We start from the raw sequence: 21,047 nt of genomic DNA, 5'->3' as shown, positions 1-21,047 counted from the left end.
GTCTGAGGCCTGCTTGCCTGCCAGTCAGACATTTACACCACAAGATGTACCCACAGGCTTAGGTTACACGCCGTTACATAATGTTATTATAAAAATGATCATGCTCAGAAATACCACAGTTTAATCTTACTCTCTGTGAGATGTGGTGGTGGTGGGGGGGGGACAAAACTAGACTACAAAAAAAAAGTTTTCTCAAGGAAGCAAATAAAAAAAAAAAAAAAAAAAAAAAAAGTTCTGTCTTATACTTCTCCAGAGCACCATGACTGGATGCACATATTTCAAAGGGTTTCTGACGGGATCATTAAATCTTTAAGACATTCCGTACTTGTTAAAAAATTGTATTTTTATTTGCCAAGAGAGTGACACAGAGCGAGAACACGAAAGAGGAAAGAAAAAAAAGTGGGGAAGAGAGTGGGAGACCGCCAGGAAAAATGGAATAAAAAGAAGCGACTGAAGAACCTTTGAACAAGGAAAAACAACTACTGTACAAGTGGACTCCACCTTGTGAACACGCTCGGACATCTGGATTCAGTTGGCCTCTGGGTCCGGAGAACTTCCTTGTCTCTCCATGGCTGTAACTTCAAACACGTCTTCCTCTGAATATACTGAATGTAGGACAAGAGTCCACCTTTCGTCCACTTCCTCTGACAAACAAAAAACTGGATCCCCTGTTTCATTCTTTTTTTTTTAACATCAGTTATTTTCTGTTCTCCATCAAGTTCTCTCCCACACTCAAATGTATCCGATTTGTTATTGTGTGATAAATCCAGAACAGTCGCTATGGGTTTTATTTTTCTGCACTTTCCAGTACTGGAAAACAGGGTGATAACAAAACAACAAGAAACCAGCAGCTTTTTAAGTCCCAACTACCATCGCATGATTGTCAATTGAGTTTGATTGTTCTGGCTGACTCCGGATTCGACCGCACTCCATTCAGACACGCAGTCGTGGGTGGCTATCATTACCATGTCACATACACTCCCATCGGTAAGCCTCTTGGGAAATGAAGTCTGGATGGACTGAGATTATGTTGCATGAATCAATTAACTTTAATTTCCAAGGAAGTCCTAAAAACTATGAAATTCAAAACACGTAATTGTCAAGCTAACTATACGGGACTGAATGAACAGGCCGGCTTCGTCTGCGGTGCTGATGTGACACGCTCTCTGCTCGGAATAAACAAGGTATCAAACGGATAAAAAAGCAAAAAGTGTCAAAGCAGACAAGGCCTTTGTATGAGTATGAATTATGACTTTGGGATGGGGTATTATACCATATCTTTCCATCAATGCTATGCCAAAGCCAGCCTCTGAGATCACCGGGTTTAATCATAAGAACTTATTTCCACTTTACATTCTGCATGGCAACCCAGTGTTTTTTACTGGCACAATTAGTCACCATGGTGAAGCTTCCACAATAACGGAGTCAAAATAAGCGCGGCGGCATGCTCTGTGATTTAAGTCCCAGCTCTAGTTTTTTTCGCCATTGCTACCCAGCGGCCCCCTGGTTTCTCGGGCCACTCTCACACTGACAGAGATGCACGTATGCGTGTGTGCTTAACTGAGAGAACCAGAGCATGGTATTTAAGTCCATGGCAACAATGCTGGGTTACCGAATCTCAGCAGAGACATGTGGCACCAGGCGGCCATCATCAGATCAACATGGCAAGTGTGTCTACAAGGGTTGGACAAACAGACTGTACTGTGTGATTAGTAGTAGTCGTAGTTCTACAGCAGTAAGAGTGGTACTTGTTGCCGTAGAAAGCTAATGTTAGTGTAACCTCAGCGTATGTTGCTCACGGCGTACAGCTAGTAAGTTCTTCATCTCACCTGTATTAAAAAATGTGATTGAAAAAATTTAAATTGATCATGTGTGGCCCTGGGACTTTTCCCATCCTACACCAGTTGCATAGAGCGGATTTACAGGGTTTGACTGTTTCTGTGTCCTAAGTGAGACCGCACCTTTTAACAAGTTCAAGTATGAGCACATGTACAGTATGTCTGTATTTTTAAGTATGTGCATGTCGGCCTGTAGAGGTGAGCGGGCATATGTGCGTGTTCAAAGATGCGGTAATATTGTGATAATGAGGTAGCAGACACTGTTCTCATACCATGAAGCCGTGGGCCCTTCCTATCTTGGCAATCAGTCCTTACTGGACCTCATCAGCCTTCTTCTCGGGCGAAGCATTTTAATCCTGCCACAGGCTTGGGTTTCAGACAGGTCACCACACAGATATATGACACAGCGACACATGTGTAGATTACATATCCTTGTTTTAATTAGTAGAAATACTGTACATAGGGCAATCTCACACTCGGCGCTGGTCATCTTTGGTTACAGGGGAGGGCTGCAATGTCATACAATCTCTCCGCCTCTAACCTTTCAGGCAACAGTTTAATGGTAGTAAACTATTAATAAGTCAATGAATCAATCTGTTGATTCCAAGGATGCACCGATCAGACTTTTTCCAGTCCCGATATGATACCTGGGTTTTGGATATGGGCCGATACTGAGCATCACTCTGATACCAGTGTTTAATTAATAAGCTGTACGTCTCACTGTGAGGAAGAGACTGGGATCATTCTTTTGTGTGTAAGGCAACATCTGGCTTGACTTTAGCATTGCTTTCTTAACATTGCTAAACAAAATGTATATATATATAAATAAATGTACTGAATTGTTATTTATTATAACAATGGCATCCGAGAGCAGTTCAGCCTATAGTCACCGATATCTGATGTCGATATTGTGCATCTCGGGTTGATTCATCATACTTGTGGGGTAAAATCATATGTCTAAACTCTAAAGTGGGAGCATGACTCATTTGTCAGACAACAAGCGCAGACATGCTGTTCACGCAAACTTGACCAACAAGAACTCCAGCCAAAAACACTGTGTGACTCCACAAGGCTAACCCCACACACATTTTAGCAAACCCTGGGCCCCCCCTCAAATCCTAATTTGCTTGTCTTGTCCTATCAGGGGGCTAACAGGTGGGATAATGAGCTTGAGTCAAGGGACATGAGGGGGAGTGTGTGTGTGTGTGTGTGTGTGTGGGGGGGGGGGGGGGGGGGGGTAATTAAAAAGGACAGCCCAGCTATATCAAAACTCTGAAACATAAACAATTCCACAGATGCCAGGGGGTGTTCGGGTGCACTGGGCTATAATGTGGCATGGGGGTAGGAGTGGCGGTGGAGATTGGGCGGGGGGGGATCACTGCTCTCTGCTCTGGCCAAAGTAGGGAAACATGATCGAAGGCAGGGGAATGAGCGGACGAGAGAAGGACGGGGACAGAGGGAGGGAGGGAGGGTTGTTCAAATGGCTCATGCCATAAAGGGGAGATGTGGAGGGCAGACTGTTGACAGGCTGATGGACAGCACCTCTGGTCCTTGGCATTAAGGGGGCCACAGGCCTATAGCGACCCCCCATTGCTCTTATGTTTATTGGTGTGTAAATCACAGTGTCTCTTTTGATATAGTGTAGTGCTAAGGAGCAGCAGAGTGTCGAACACAAAAAAGAGTTTGCACTCATATAGAGCCACAACAAAACCAACAAGTAGGAGCGTTCGGACTCTTGAATACAGCATTTCTGCACATGTACGTTCATACCCTTTTTCACATCTTACAATGACTGCTATGTTTAAATCCATGGATTTAGTTGTGAAATATTGTTTTGATCTGCAGATTGGAGAGAAAAAGAAAAAAGCCCACCCAAAAAAAAAACTCTGGAAAGAAGGAATATGAATAAAAAGTTGATTCCATGCAACAGTCAACTAGCTGCCAGTGGCTTATTATTCTGCAGACTGGAACATTAACAAGTGAATCTAAAAGAATGGAGGCATTTTCTCCAAAACCAGGCTACATTGATGACTAACTGCCTGTGGTTTTGTGATGAATTAAAAAAAAGCCTTGTCAAGGTAATAACCCGTTATATAAGTGGAAACTGAGAAAGAGACTGGGCACCAGGTTATCATGAAAAAAGGAAAGAAAAAGAAAGCAGGTGTGGCCCCCGATTTAATTTTTCAGCTTTATTATGAATCAAACATACGAAGGGTCACTTATGCATCGTTTCATTTACGAGCCAAAACTGCATTTTGATAAGGCCTAAGCCATTATCCGTATGCCTTTGAAAACAATACAATAAAACTCTTCAATCCATTTTGTGGGCTGAAATGAATGAAAGGAAAGTACTAAATAATCAAGATAAATGTAGAAAAAACATTTGTGAAGGACAAAGTCCATCATTAGTTCCAGAGTTTGCCGGCGATATAGACTGCGTTGCGGTTGATTTAAGAGCAGACCCATGCCTGTTCATTTTGGCAGACAATACAGCAGATATCATAATCCATCACAGATCATACAAACGGGACACGGCTGGGCAGGGTCAGAACTTTTCTTTTTGTCTGTCCTTTTTTCTCTCATTTCTTGTACCTCCTTCTCTGGAACACAACGGATGAACGACTGTGGGATCGGTGACTAAAGCCTGCCGTGGGGACTCCTTAATGGTGTGCTAGGAGCCATAGAGGCAAGAAGGAAGAAGGAGAGGAAGCAGAGGAGTGTCCGGCACAGGGCGTATAATGAGGAGAGAGGGTCGACTTGAACGAGGGGAGTGATGAAGTGAGTCGGAGGTGAGAGACGGGAGATTGGAAAGCCAACTCCCGACGTGCTTTGGGCCGAAGTAGCAGCGTGAGTCACATAGACGTGCACGTCGCGACGCTCATCAACTCATGTGCATCAGAAGCACATATTAACTACACACCCTGATCTCCCAAAGGCTCTCCCTCACAGACACGCAAGTCTGGCCAGTTTTCGGATGTGCACGCCCCCTCTCCCTCACGCTCATGAACAACACTTCCACTATTACTCCCAGCATGACCTTATTTCCTTATTAAATCATTTGCCTTGACAACATCGCATTCGTTAAACTGCACAAAAAGGTAGATGTGTGACAATTACACCAAAAAGGGAAGTAGTCTGTTAATTGCGTTGGTTATCAGACATTACATGATGAAGATTTTGACTGCCAGCTGCTATCCACAGAGATGCGTGCACACAAAGATCTGTATCTCAAACTTACACACACACAAACACACACACACACACACACACACTTTATGGCTTGTGGGATCATTCTGGGAAGGACGGGTGCAGCAGGCTCAGACAGGACACAGGAACAGGCCGGGCTGGACCAATCAGCGGCGGTAGAGCACAAATCCCATCAGCCAGGCAGACAGATTGTGTTCCAGAAAAGCCAAATTCTCTTGGACAGAGAACAAGCCCCGGGAGACGCGACTTTGTCTGATTACCAAGAAACTTCCATCAAGCTTATTGTGCTCATACGATCGTAGTGGAGACTGATGAAGCTTAGACTACACCGAGAGCGCTTGTTGAGGCTAGCTGAAAGGGCAGCATCGGAAATAGTGTTTGTAAAAGTAGGGTCAGAAAGTCATCCCATGAGGGAAGAGACGATGTTGGCGAGAAATAAAGAGGTATTTATCTCAGTTTCATTTCACGCCACGTCAAATGATGTGCTGTGGCGGCTGGCGGCAAGCTAATCTACACAGACCTCGTGTTTGTTTAGGCTTTGGACGTAATGTTAGGGGAGCATGGGTGGTTGGTGAGGAAGACCGAGGCTGTCGGGGAGCTAAATAACAACGACGAAGAAAAATGAGGGGAGACTTTCGGGGCGAAGAAGAAGATGTATTTTTGTGTTTATGGTGTATATTCTGCGGAGCGCACTCTTGGCAGCTGGGTTATCTGTGAGACGTGAGGGTTCCCTGCAGCGCACATGCCAGCATGTAAGCTGCTGGCATCGTGCCCACCAAAGACCCAGCATGCTCTTGTTAAGCAACCAATGATGGCCAAGAATGAACCACAGACAGAGAGAGACGGAGAGGGAGAAAGAGGGAGAGCAGCGGTATATATACAGGGCAAAAAAAACCTGTTTATTGCATTCTTTAAAGGCAGATCACACACACACCTGATAGAACTATACTCAAACACACCTGTGCACACTGACATTTTTCCTTCAACCACAAGCCCTCCCTCCGTCTCATTTTTCTGTTCCCTCTCTCCAGGCCCAACTCTTCTTCTCTGGATTCTCATATATTCATGCTGATGTGAGGGGGGGGCAGATGAAAAGCAGAGGTAATTAGGGAAGCTTTGAGTGTGACTTTATGACTGTGAGAGGCTTTGAGCTTTTCCCCTCTCTCCTCCCTCCTTCCCTTTGTCCCGCCCCCCCTTTCCCCAGTGAGTCCTGCAAATTCTGAGGCATACACATCCTGCCTTCATGTGTCATGTCTACTCAGGAGACTCGAGAGGCGTAGATAAAATATAAACACGCTCAGGACACACACACACGTACGCAATATATTCACCCTCGCTATTAGGTCCATAAACACGTTCTACCTCCACCCTGTATGATTAAATGAGACGTGTAGGGATGGATTCCGGATATCCTCCCTAATTTGAGCATGAGCTCATGGTGCAGCGCGATGTCATCCTGTGTCCAAGCGTCAGCCTCTAGAGCAATAACCCTGTCGGTCAAAACATCTGCACAGAAAAAATAAATAAATAACATGCAGACACGAAGTGAGAGAGAGAGAGAGAGAGAGAAAAAAAAAAAAAACGATAATGATGTGAGAGAGGATGGGGCTAAAAAAAAAAGATCACAAGCAAAATAAGTGAGAGAACTTCCAGAGTGAGAGATCGCAATATAGATAGAGGGATTTGTGTCTGATAAAAAAGAATGAAGACAAAGCCGCCGCAGCCGAGCCATTCATCGTTCCTAACACTGTGTTTTTGTAGGGATGCAGACACACATGCCCACAAAAACACATATAAATCATCAGCATTTTCATACTGAAGACAGTTGCCTTTACGGAGGGTGTGCTGTGTTAAGCCACCCAGGAAGATCGTCCCTGGCAGTAAAAGTGAAGACAGCGAGGAATTTTCAAAACAATTTCATCTGAGGTGGCTTACGAACAATAAGGCTTGAGTCTAGATATTCTTGTCTGTCTCTCTGTGCCTAGAGAGATTCGGAGGGGGGGGGGGGGGGGTTACGTGCGCAAGGAGCAACAAACATGGAGAATACTGTCTACTGTAGCAGGTAATTGGGGGAGGGGGGGGTTGAACTCAGCCACCTGAAAGCCTGGGGGGGACATACAGTCACAGCCTTTCTGTTGTGTTTCTTTCACAACTCGGCCTGAGGCCCTCGAGTATCCCTGGGCCTCAGGTTGTGGTTTTGATCACTTTGTCTCGTACACTCGTGCATGTGCTGTCTGTGGGCGGGGGGGGTCAGCCAATTATGTCGCCTCAATGAGGAAAGGCACCGTCCTTGCCATGGCCTCTTTCTCTCTCCCTCGCCGTCGCTCCTTCTCAAATGAACCCCCCCCCGTTCCTCCATTGAAGGGCACCTGAATCGTTCAATGCGATGCACTTTCATCGATGATAGAGAGCTATCTAGGCCAGCAGAATACATCTCTCTGAAAAGCATTTGTCAACTCCCGCGAGGACAACTTGAGCCCCGAGGTGGTCATGGTGACTCACAAGGGTGGTAAATATTGTACATGCTCACGTCTTTGGGACACATGTATGCACACACACACACACACACACACACACACACACAGAATAATCAAGATGCACACGTAGAAAATGCTTGAACACCCACATTACACACACACACACACACACACACACACACACGCACTCACACAAACACAGATGTCATGGCCTTTAGCTGTGGGCCAGGTCCCCCTCATATCGGTGACACTAGTGATCAAATGTGTCAGCATTTTCTTGACATCTGCTCCCCAGCAGCGCGAGTATAGTATACCCAGATATTTACTCTCCAACTCATCACTCCCACCTGTCATGTACACGCACACACAAGCAAATTGGATTGCCTGCACAACAATTTGCCAACAAGCGGCCGCTGCATGTTTGACTGAAGTAATTTATATGAGGGCATATTGGAGCTAACTAAAAGTAAGGCTCCAGCTCCTCAGATCAACTAGTAGCAGAGCCAATCAGACATACAAGGATTCAAGTGACCACTCCATCTGTTCGACTTTCTCTCGGCCAATCAGGAGGCCACAGAGAGGTGTCCGGCCACTAAGATTACTCCAGATTGGCTAGTGCGGACCAGCGCTAAGCTGGGCTCTGTGGTTGACACCTGCCCACCATCAGGCCCCAGTAGTCACTACCTATCAACATACGGCATGGATTAGGAGAATCAGCCTGTTTGTGTGTTGGGGTTGAGAGAGGAGAGCTGTGAAGGGGGGGGGGGGCTGGCTGTGAGTGGGTTTTAGGAAAGTTGAAAGGAGTGAAGATGAAGAAGAAGGTAAAGTACGGGAGGGAGGTTGTTATGCAAAAAGATGTAACCTGCTAGTGGACAGCAATCTCTGGAGAATCCCAAAAGATTATTGGTACTGTAAACTATTGTTATTGCAGCCCACAATTGAACCTGCTCTTTCATATATTAATACAGTATCATGAACGTTTTGAGGAAAAAAACAATTCTTTCAGAAATGTGGTCTGTGTTTATGGGGTCACACTCATGACATGGCAACTCCCACACATGACAAAGCACAGTAGGGCCTTTAGGCCTGTCAAAACAAAGGCAGGCCAAGGAAAACACTCACACACACACGCAGACACACTCCTTAAACACACACACCATCTCCTTTCTAATGGGCTCGTCCTTTTGGCTAAACTTCGGCAACCAGCGGGAGTCATTTGGAGCTGAGAAGCTATAGTGGATGAAGAAAAGCGCAGACAGATAGGACTTTGTTTGAGTTGAACGAAAGCTGTAGAGAAAACAGTGGCCACATCATGAGAGGATTACCAAATAGATGATTAGCAACAGAAGAGCAGAGTTTTCCAGACAACTGGCTCAGCGGTGAACTGTATGTGGTGCAATTGGATAGATACAAACCAAAAAAAGGCGCAGGAGAAGAAAGCTACCCACAAAACAATTTTCCACCATCCAGCGTGTGAATAACAGCACCGAGGGCATCGGCCAAAATCATATTCTCATTACTGCATGCGGTATATGAGCCACTTGCTACTTCACATTCCACTTGAGGCACTCAGACAGCACAGAGACTGTCCTTAGAAGGCCTTGTAAATTGAGGGATAGTGACATCATCATTTTCGGCACCACCATACTCCAGTTCCCATTGTTATTCCATTGTTATTTTTCCACCTTGGCCTTTTCTGGATATGTGGAACACCTGATCTTCGTTCTCCAGACAGGCTCAGACATGAGGTAAGCAGGGAAAGATCTTAATGATGATGAAAAGGACAAATACCAGGAGAACCATTCAAACACAGTTACTGCTATTCATGTAACTGCTTGTAATGTTTGAAGCGACTGGATTTGAATATGGCGGCAGTGTTTTAGAACGTTAAACAGTATGTGACAGTAATATATACTGTCCAGATGACATTTAGACTGTTCCACTAGCCCGTTTCATTCTCTATTACACCATTTGTTCACATATCACGCGAGTTGGACACCAACATCCACATCCATCATAAAGCGGGACTTAACCAACATGGCGTCCAAGCAGTCCATTGTCTTATAAAACTAATTGCATGGTACCCAAAATTCCTGTAACGCTTCAAAAACATCCAAAGCAGGTCTCCTACCCTGTGGGATGGTGTTTGGAGGTTTTTCGGGAGGGAAAACTTGGGTCTATTTTGGAAATTCTATAATTTTAAACGACACTGCAATCACTAGGGGAAGAGGAAAGACAAGTTTGGGCGACTAGTGCATGGCTTGATTCAGTTGGGCGTAGTACAAAACCCTTTGGCAGGCAAAAGACCCAGTCGAAGCAGGCTTTGTATCTACAGCAGGGCTTTGTTTATCCGGAACTCAGACATCTGAACTGACCAGGCTACCAAAGAGGCATTGCAACAAAAAAATAAAATAAAAATACACCCAAAAATAAAAACCAAACGAACAAACAAACAAAACAAATTACTGTGCACTGTTTCACTTCCCAAAACTACTGTAATTTGTTCAAGGGTTCCAGTAATTGTTTTGTTCCGAGAGCAGGATTTCATAATGACAAAGCAGACCATCATCCACCAAATGCTAAAGTCTGAGTAAAAGGCCTCTGTACCCTCTTTTTCCCCCGTTTACCCTCAGTGGTCCCTCTTCACAGCTCTTTTGCTGCCAAACCCACTGAAGGAGAGAAGGGGCGGGGGGGTCCTGCACATTTCCTGACTGCACATTTGCCTGCACGCCAGCTTCCATGACCCTGGGGGAGCTGAGTTAAAAACTTTTTTTTTTCACCAAACATTGGACAAATAAATATTCTTTGGAAGAAAGAAAACAAACGCAAATGTTTTTTTAGTTTTTTATTGCTGCATTTGGATTCAAAACGGTTGCACGAGTTCAGATTCAGGTCAGCATAAAAGAGCCTGGCCCACTCGAGTCCCGGCACTTACCCTGGAAGGCATCCGAGTGGCCGGAGATGAGGTGCTCCAGCTCGTAGCTGTAGGACTGAATGTTGTGGAGGGTTTCCCTTTTCACAGCCAGCTGGTAGCTCTCCTCCATCTTCCGGGTGCAGCACGACGGACCCTGGTGCTTACAAACCAACAGATCCACATCTAGGAAAGTCAAGCAGAAATGGACTTACGGTTAATTATCTGATTTATCCTTCTTTTTATTTTCAAGTCAGAGGCAACACATAAAGCATATCAAAGGAAACGTAAGCTCTCGGAGAATTACGGTATCTTTCGTTTGGATGAGATAAGATAACGTCTTTTACCCTGTGAGGCAGATATATGATTCTACACGTTGCTCTGCAAATATGTGAGTATATGTATAGTGTCCTGAGTATGCACATAGATAGACGGGCCGTAACTCCATTGGGAGACAGAGGAGCCACCGTGGGAGGGTGAGAAAGTAAACCAAGAATCCATCCACGTTTCCTGCTAAAAATACGGTCTCTGCTGAATATATAAATATCTTTGGCTCGTTCGATTGCACACGCCGTCAAAACATACATGTGTACATGCATGTCCCATAAAAGAAGATAGAAATGCAAGCATGCGCTTTGCAAACCTGCTAAATTTACTGTCACTTACACAAGCGGGGCACACACACACACACACACACACAGTAATCTGTATGTATGAAATCACCTCTAGAACTAGACGGTCATTATAAGACTGCAGCTCAGGACAACCACATGAAGGCAATGACCTAACTGCAAACACTGTGATCCAATGAACCGCTCAATCAGGCACAATTACATCAGCGGAAACCGAGTCCGCCCCGTCCTGCCAGTGTCACCTGCTCCTCACCCTCGCTACACATATAAACACTGTCATGACATCACCGGGACTGCTCGCAATTAGCATGGCCTATTAAAAATGGTTCTTTCCCACACATTTCCTTGCACAGGGACATTTCCATAATGCAGAAGTCTGATATGATAACTCATTTTACAGTGGGGGGGGGGCTGGACGGGGGTGGCTGGAGGCAGGTGTTGTAATCGGAGCCTAAAGCATGGCCTTAGGACAGACCGCAAGACCAGTGCCTCACTGTCCAAATCCCTCCATGAAACACAATAGGGTTGCATTCTCAATCCCTCTTTCCCTTTCTGCTGCCTCTCTCCCGTTTGCCTGGCATATCCCAGTGAGGCCTGGGTGTCTCTTAATTACCCAGCGAGGCTCCATTTGTTCCCATCCCAGAGCCAGGCGAGTGAAGTCATAACTGGCTGTCCTGCCCCTTACAGCTCATTATCGCCATCTCTGTAGCGGTTCCACTTTTTTTTTTATGTTTGACACTGTCTACCTGTCGACACCGTTTCCCTGTTGACACCGTTCCTGTTTATGTTTTGTGTCTGGAGGGAAATAAAAAAAAAAATACAGTTCTACGCGTTTGTTTTGGGCTTACATCTGCTACTCCTCAATGTACCTTGATAGAGCTCTTTTTCAAATTTGATTGATGGGGGGTTGTGATATAGTAAATGAGAATCTGTTTAAACATACAAACAATGGGTATTCACAGGTCTAAGCGCATTAACATGAACTCTTCAGTTATTCATGACATCTACAAATGCAGAACCAAGAGAAGCAATTCAAGAACACAGTTCCACTCCTTTTTACTGTGCAAGTGCAGTAAAAAAACAGAAATGCCTTCTCTAGAAGCTAGAGCATCCAGCAATTCATATTGTTTAGCTCACTCAATGAACAAAAGTGCACACACAAGCTGATTCATGAAACACATTACCTAAAAACGAGCTCAAACTGTTCACTCAGGATAGTGATTAAGTCTTAATATGGAACACTTAGCCCGAAATTCCGTTTGTTTCATTTAAAGTCAGTTAAAGTGTAATTTATTAGAGCCCAATACTTTCTGAACTCGGCTCTTAGAAAGCTGTAGGCTAGAAGGGAAACGTGTGCCACTTGAAGGCAAGATGTACTGTCTTGATTCTGCTTTAATGTTGTTATTTCACCATATTTGGTGTGCGTCCTCCCCCCCCCCCCGTCCCTGACCCTTGTTCTCCTCCTCGGCTGGCTCTTTCTCTCCTTTGTGTTTGTGTGTTATCTGTGATATGAAACTAATATCCAGGGACTCACGGTGGAATCCGGCCTGGCCTCTCCGTCCCTTGCGAGTAGCTGCGTGGAGTAAGTGATACTCAGAGAGACTTTGGCTGTTAAAGCCACCACAGCAGTCGGGAGGACAGGCCGACTGTGTCACGAATACACCACGCCACTTTTTGGACTCATCAGAAGCTGTGTCACTCTTTGTGTTGTCCAACGGCAAACATAATGCTGAGTCCACTTTTGAAAAAATATTTGACATACAGTATATTAACAAACGTCTGCCTGAAGGGTGAGCTAAAATATGTATTGAGGAGTCTTCCCAGGACTCTGAGAGTCATTGAAGTCTACAATGTAGGACATATCTATTAATATCGGACTGCCTTGTTTATGATTTAAACCATACTCCATATACGTTTTCAGGATACAGAACACAGATCATACAACTTGCAAAAGGCATTGACTTCTCCTTAAACTTTCATGTTTCATTGTTGAATGAAAATAAAGCATTTGAGGTGTTGAGGGTTTAAAAGGGTGTTTGATAACTACGTAAAACAAACAAATATCTGCGAAGATTATTTTCGTCAAAAATGTAGTAGGCGGTGTCGGTTTTGAATATCTGCACAATTTTTCCCATAATTCTGTGCAAAACTACTCAAGCTCTGTCAAATTGCTCGGGGACCATGACTCAACAGCAGTTTTCGGGTCCTGCTTCAAATGTTTGATTGCATTGATTGTAATGGTCTCTGACTTGACTCAGGCTCAGATTAGCATTGTTGCTTTTATGACATTCCTGCATGGATTTGGCTTCATGTTTGGATTCGTTATCGTACTGGGAAAACAACCCAAATTGTCAGTTGAATTTATTTCTTTTCCACTCTGCCATAAGGTTATTGAGGTGTAGCATCTGATCTGAGCTAAGGGTCCCTGTAGCTACTTCACACAGGTGTCTTAGTGGCCTCTCGCACTAATGCCCTACTCACACAGACAACTACGGTGACTTTTAAATGTGTTTACTTTCTAGGTTGACCTGGCAGTGCCTCGTTCTCGCATGCATCACATAACTGGTCATTTTCAACACCATTGTTGTGGAGTTTGACTCCATGCTGTAGTTATTGCCAAGAAATGATCAAATGAACAGTTGGACTTGTACGGGCAGCTAGCTGTGCCAGTGAGGATTAATTAAGGTGTGTCATTACTGTAAATACTTAAAGGGACAAAATACAAAATAAAATCGTTTTTGAGATTTTGGGGTGAACTGTCCCTGTTTTGTGAGAGCTAACTGAGCTCTCAAGAGGTCACACTATCTGTTCCCACATTTTAGGTGCACTGATCAAAACACTGTTTTTAATATGCTGAAAACGTGTGAGAACAGATAAATGGCAGAATATGAGGGTCAACACTTTTGTAGCAGCATTTGCTACAATGATTTTACGTTATTTTACAAATTTCAAAGTCTACTATTTTGTCTACAAGCAGTAGCTTTTAATCTGATTCCAAATAACAACTCTTGGCTTTAATGTGACTTAACATGGACTCCAATGGGCAAAGAGGACAGAACTCTACAGGTCCGTTGTAATTAGTGCCCGATGTGTGTGCCACTCATTCTGCCTGGCTAAACCTTAACACACTTTGCTCTCCAAATTGGACGTCAACTCTGAATCCTAATTCCCCTAATCGTCCTCAGGTGACAAATACCTCTGGAGTAATTTGCCGTATTAAAGTCATGGCTCGGGGGGTCTTGCCTTGTTAGTCACAATCCCTTCAGCAACACCTCAGTGCCCTTCATTGCACAAGTCAAAACTCCTAAAGCGGAGGAACTCCACCACTGTATAATTACCCCGCTACCTCACATGCCATTCTCAATATGCGGTGCTACAGTAACAGAGCTGAATGCAGCATACTGCAGAGAAGATGTTGAGTCGAAACCGCCCTTTTCAAACACTCCTGCACTCATGAAATGATTTATAAACTGCTCACGTCTCCTCAATACGGTATGGAAATTTTGTTATGATTCGGAATGCGTTGATGACCGTGAGGGTTGCAGTTTCCTGATGCTGCCGTTTTGATATTTTTTGGAGAACAAGAATAACTTTGTTGGAGAGTGGGCAATTAATGCAGTTGCCCTTCTCCTGCCTCAGGAAGCCGGTTCCACTTTGAAGTTGCCAGATCCTTCTGAACATACGGGATATTTACTCTATACAGATTTGCAGTGTTTTGGATGGACCACGTTGAATGAAAACACATCTTAAAGGGTCTTTGCCGCATACCTGTATTTTTTTGGACACCCTTGAAACTCAACTGGAATGTTTAGCTTCCCCAGACCCACGTACGGCCGACAGTGATTGGCACCGGGTCCGAAGCCAGGCAAGCAGAGGTTGGTTGGACAGAGCTAGAGGAGAGAAGTGGAGGGCTGGTGGGCGGATAGATGCAGACCTGATGAAGCAGCGTCATATCAGAGGGGTGCTCGGCCACCGACTGGCAGAGTAATTATGTCAACATTCAAAATAATCTGTTGCAGAAAGTTCCCCTCTCATGTAATACTTCTATCCCTAGAGCGCAAAAAAAGGTCCATCTTTTAAACGGTAATATTATTGAAGAGGTACTGCAAATTATATACTTGGCAGTCTACTGACCTCAGCCTCTACCACGTTAGCAGGCCGGGAGGGTAAGGTAGCACGCAACCAACTGAAACACAAGACAGACTTAGGCTGAAATCCAATAAGAGATGTCGTGTAGAGACTAGAGGCCGACTCAGACGAAGTAATCAGCTTCAGACATGGGGCAACAGCGGTAAGGCTGGTTTTTGGGGTGGGCTAGAGAGAGAGAGCATCCGAGGTGCTTGTCAGTTCAATAAGCTGAAAAAGAAAACAGATGCTCAGTGACTTTAAGTGTGTATGGCGTACGGTAGGTGTGTGTGCACCATGTGCCTGCTCCCTCAGTGAGAAAGCGTTGAAAAAGGGAATCAAAAATAACTGCGGCCAATCAAAGAACACGCTGAGCTCCGAGAGCTTGCCAAGACTTTTGATGCTGTAGCTGGTTAAGGACGTGGCGACATGTGATAACGCACTGTGTTCCCCATTCCCTCGCTATTAACACATGACCCTGCTTGCCTTGTATTTCCAGATATGAGACACTCTCTCTTTCACTCTTAAAAGAGCTGTTAATGACTGAGCACAGCAGAGAATGGCGGTGGAGTAATAGGTTCAGCAAAGTGCTCCGTGTGTGGTATACGCACGCACGATCAGATAAGCCCCGCTCAATCAGATAGTTTTTAACTTGAGCTGGAAAAATAGGTTGATCATATCTCAGGACATTATCTAAGGAGCCAGCTGGAGGATTAGTGCGTCCGTGAGCAGCACCACTAGCTGCCTGCTTTCCAAAATGATCTATCTCCGAAGGGCTATATCAGCACCCTGCGGTAATCTCAATATGGAGCAGTTGGCTGCGTACCGCCGTACATAAGCGGTCGTAACTCTTTCGGAATAATCACAGGATAAGCAACTGCATGTCTGATTATCTAAGTTCCCTCGACGCTGAATCTGGCGCAGAGATAAAGTCGCTCTTTGAGAAGTGTGGCTCAGGGAACAAACATTTAATGCCTGAAGAGCAAATGTTTTTAGTCTGAAATGATTCAACACAAGGACATACAAATCTATCAAATTGGAAATAAATAACATTAAGAGTAGGAATAAATTCAAACGTGACTTTTATTTGTAGTGAGAATTATTTTTACATTGAGCTATTGCTACAGTTCTGTATTTTCCTACTTGCTTAAGTAAATAAGCTCTTGATAATCATAAGGCACTATCACTACGTGTTGCACTTCATGTTTTCGTAGGATACCAAAGAAATGTTAAATAAAATATCTGTAGCGTAGAATAGGATCACATCCAATTGGCTGGCTCTAAAACTCCCTGCTGCCACACTCCCGGCGCTTAGCGAGAAATCAGTTCAGCACACACGAATGAAACGCAGCACTGTATCCGAAGAAAAATATCAGACTGTGAAAAGGGCTGAAGTTTTGCCACTTCAAATTTCAAGAGTTGCTTTTATTGGCATTTGATCTGAGAGCCGAAGCAGAGTAGCATAATTGTGTACACACACACACACACACACACACACACACACACACACACATACACCACATCTCACACTCTCAACACCCCCTCTTCCATTGGTCAGCGCTTTGAAGACAAGATTGCGCCTGACCCAAAACAACCTCTCTGGGACAAGTGCAAATAAAAACAAAATAATATGATAGAAGCCCAAAATGTACTGAAGCTACAGCCATGTTTGATTAGCTGCTGAGGGGACGGGACAGCAGAGTGCGAACGCACAAAAACGCAGTTCAACACACCTTCTGAACAAATATTTACAACAATTAATAGTTCGGATCATAGAGCCCGCATTTATGTATCTGGATCATACCTCCCGCATTTTACAAAAACGTAGATAGAGGGCCTCAGAAATAAGATACAGAGGTGGGGGAAGCCATTAAAAGGAAAGACTATTGCATACCCTTCACACTCATACTGTGTGAATGCTGCTGTTTGCTCTCTGTCAGATACAAAAGCTCATCAACAGCTGCGATTGCAGCCTGAGATTCTCACATTTAGCTCCTGCCAATGCGTCCTCAGACCGTAAAAGCTTGTCACACGGGCGTCCCTCCCGACTTGCTGACACCCTCGGAAGACCAAGGTTCTTCCGTTGTCTTTTAAGAGCTGACCCAAAAAACTATACCGCGCGCAGTGAAATCGACGTCCCCTGTTGCTAGTAGTGACACCCGGCTAAACAAACATATCAAATGGTTTGGATGCACCTCTGGGTATGTTTCCCACTCAGCTGTCTGTCGCTCCTCTCCCTGTTAAAGCTTGCAGACTCAGACCGGGTGATACTTAAGCTGCCACCGACCTGCATGTGACACCATTGCTGCAAGGATTCCGGCCGGTCACATACTGTAGATAGCTGTGCACTCATCGACCAGCATGTGAGTATTTGCCAGGAAAAAATGCACTTAAATCTGAGACTAAAAGGACTCCTAATAAAGGAAAAGAGAGTTATAGATTCAAAAGACTAAAAGTAAAGAACAAAGGAAACGCTGAATAGCTTGATTTCTTGTGTTCATATGACAATTGAAATGGCCCCATGTTGGAGAAGCATGACATAATAAGTTAAAATTGAAAGAGTCTCTTACTATGCTTGCAGAAAAAAACTTTCAGGCAAACCTAGCATAGTTGAACCAAGGCCTAAAGCCGCTGAAAATGCATTTTGCCTCCAAAATCAGATTTGGAACCAATGTTTATTCTCGTAAAATAACTTCTCCTCAGCGTGCAGGAGGAAAACACAAACCACAAAATCTTCAAGGCGTTTGAAGTAGCTTCCAAGCATCGCTTTGGTAAAAAATCTGACGTAAATGTTAATTGGGAGCCGTTGTCAGCAGAGGTGCCAAGAGTAAACTGTGGCCCCTGAGCTCAGGAGTGCCGACACTTCAGGGCCTTTGCCATCCCACGAAGCTAAAGAGGCCAAAAAAAGAGTTGGTGGTGTCTGACTTCTGCAAGTCAATCTGAAGATTACAAATCAATCACTGGCCCCTGTGTGGACGCAACATTGTTGCCTCTTAATCCACCGAGATTAAACCATGCAAGACCTTTGCATCACGCTTTGTCTTGTTCTTGCTCAGAAACGGCCGTCTCAGCAATATGTGAACGCGCCGGGCCGGGCATGCTACACTCTGCACAATAATTGTTTAATCTCTCCAAACAGCCTGCTTGCATGATGAGCAGCAGGGTGACACGTGAAAGCCGCAAATCGTGGCTAACATCAAGAGGCTGACCCTTCGAACCAGACGGATGAGATGTTGCCTTTCTGCTGGGTGTCTTGAACATGTAATATTGCCCAGACCTGGACCATACCAATACACATGATACATGTTTTTGACCATGGACCTACATGATGCCTGGAATTTACTGAAAAAGACACTGCCAAATACATAAGTATCATACAGACTTCACTTACTTTTAGATCATTTTAGAAACACATCATAACCAAAGAGCATTCCCCCATCACCATCATCAGACAGAAACGTAACGGTCAACCATTTAAAAGGTCTCAACAACTACCAGGACTAATGTGAGGAGAGACAATGTCACAAAGTGAAGACAGAGAGAAATATCTGCTCTGTCTCTCAGCCTTTCACTCTGTTTGCTGTCACTTGAGTGCAGTTTATGGGAGACGACCCACGTGTGCTTTTGGCAGAAGCACATAATAGTTAAAAGCATTGGACATTAATTAAAGTCTGTTTGTTTTTTTATATATATATAAATAAAAGTAGATATTCATAACTTTTTAACACATTTGCACATCTGATTGCTGAAAGTCAATCAGTGTTTAAAGCTAATTGTGTGACATGTGTCTGCGGATCCACTAACGAACTGTGCACGTTTTTTGCGGTGCGCTTTATCCAAAGTGCTCCTCACTGTGAGGTACCAACAAAAAAAAAATACTCGCTGGCTCACCTCTGCCAGGTGTCTCCGGCACGCGGTGCGGCGGACCGACCTGCCGCAGCTGGAAAGCGGTCCTCACTTCATGACAGCTGTACGCGTCCGCGCCGATCACGTTCACCGCAAGCACGAGCGCAGACAGAATCCATGCGGACCCGCAAGAAGAGTTTACGCGTGGGCACAATCCTCGGGACATTGCCGCATCTCACACCAGGTATCCCCGTGGACAGCCTGTACTGTAGCCCCGACTGCGTGAACTGTGTGATGCTGTTGGAGATATAGGCGGCACTCGAGCACAATGAAGCGACGATGAGTTTAAACATCTGACAATCGTTTCCGTCTGGGTTTTTTTTCACATTGTCGGTTGAGATGAGTGGGAGCAGCGCATCGCGGCAGAGGTTTTGGGGGTCTTCCCTCGGACAGAGGAGGAGTGGTGTGGGCTACAGCCAGTCTGTCCCGCGCGCAACACTTTCGCAGTGGTCGGCTGTCTGCATGTCTGCTTCCAAAAGCCTCGCGCGCGCACTCCCCTCCCTCTCTGTTTACTTCAGCTAAGTGCCCCAACTAAAACACACTGCTACCCCTACAGGGACTTGCAGTGTCAGTGGCCTTATGACAGCATGTTTAAACCCCGACAACTAAACATTTCCCCCTTTGGTATTATTACAACAAACAAAAACTAAATGCCCCTTGAATATTTTACCCACAGCATCATAACTGGAAGTTGTGTTGCAGCTGTGTTACAATTTAATATAAAAACAATATTAAATCATTACAAAATATCATTTCAAAACCTCACCTTTCCCCTAAAAGTTGTTTTTTTCTGTTTTTGTTTCTTGCTTTGTTTCTGCTCCACAAAATAAGGGAGATATTAACAGCCACCGCTACAAGAAGTAGGAGGATATTAAAATTAAAAAGTTGCTACATGGTTCTCCTTCTTCTTTATCATAATTTAGGATGAAGAGTAAATGGATTGAAGGCCAAAATGAATTTGAAGGCAGATAATTGAATATGCATGCTGGTTGGGATGGGGTAAAACAGGACAGGATATTTCATTTGGTTTGTTAGAGTCTGGTCATTGTGGAGTTGCAACACTCCTGTGCTATATGTAGCTTTAGCTGGCAATACTTGCTGTTTGATGCACATTGCTTCCATCTGCTGGTGAAAAATGGCTAGTCAAATCATGATATATTTTTTTTCAGATTGATTTGCTTGTCACATTATTACACTTCTTGTAAAGTGGAGAGTCAAGTTTTATAAACCGATTTTTACCGTTTGTGGTAAAAGGTCTTGGAAGGTTACTATAAATTTAAAAAAAAAGATCAAATGTCATAATGAGACATTATTCAGATTTGGTGTTCAATAATTTAGATACATGTACTGTAAGATTCAAAATATATAGATAATAAACCCAGAGAGAGGGCATGACCATTGTGAGAATTCACACCTGCAGATTATGAGACTACAGCAGACATATTACCAACTATGATTGTAAGTGTTTTCCTTTGAACTGGTGTCCTCGTGCAGCATGACAGGGCCACTTTAGATGTGTCACACATTGAAGTGTTTCGCAATCATTTTGAAAGTGTGTCGCCACATTTCCAATTGTCGCTTCATACTGCAGTTGCTTTAAACATGTTATGTTAAATACTGCCCTCTCCTGGACAGACACGGAACTACATCAGTAGTCAGTTGCAAGCATTGACTGTAGGTTGGTTGAAAGCTGCTTTATAATAGAACTTTTTCACTGAGGGGGTTCCTGGCAATGTACCTGCTGCAGTTAAATTGTATTAGAATAATACTGAATGTGATAGTAATTAGTGTATTGCCGTTGTAGTTGGTTTGTAGGCCTGCTATGGAGATTTCCATTGACCTACTGGGAACTACTTGAACAAAGAACCACCCATGATGGCCTCCATAACACACAACAGCATAAGAAACAGCTGCTGCCACAATAAACACATTGAGCTTTAACAGGGAAAAG

General features: G+C 44.3%; 1 protein-coding gene across 2 annotated transcripts in view; it reads right to left on the bottom strand.

Annotated features, from left to right (window-relative positions):
• The window catches only part of gpc5c (glypican 5c), a 91,181-nt gene extending 71,593 nt beyond the window's left edge, over positions 1 to 19,588 (bottom strand). For both annotated transcript variants that reach the window (XM_068701494.1, XM_068701496.1), the window contains exons 1-2: positions 19,082 to 19,588; positions 10,458 to 10,619 (exon numbers count right to left, since the gene is read on the bottom strand). In XM_068701494.1, coding sequence (XP_068557595.1) covers positions 10,458 to 10,619; positions 19,082 to 19,262 — 343 coding nt within the window. In that variant the 5' untranslated portion in view covers positions 19,263 to 19,588. The remainder of the gene's footprint in view (positions 1 to 10,457; positions 10,620 to 19,081) is intronic.
• Positions 19,589 to 21,047: the final 1,459 nt, after the last annotated feature.

Source organism: Cebidichthys violaceus, unplaced genomic scaffold (genome assembly GCF_023349555.1).
Source record: "Cebidichthys violaceus isolate CVI_PGR_0920_01 unplaced genomic scaffold, fCebVio1.0.p SCAF_8, whole genome shotgun sequence".
In the NCBI taxonomy this organism is placed as follows: Eukaryota; Metazoa; Chordata; class Actinopteri; order Perciformes; family Stichaeidae; genus Cebidichthys; species Cebidichthys violaceus.
The sequence above is the reverse complement of the archived record's forward strand: the minus strand, read 5'-3'. Positions and strand labels throughout refer to the sequence as shown.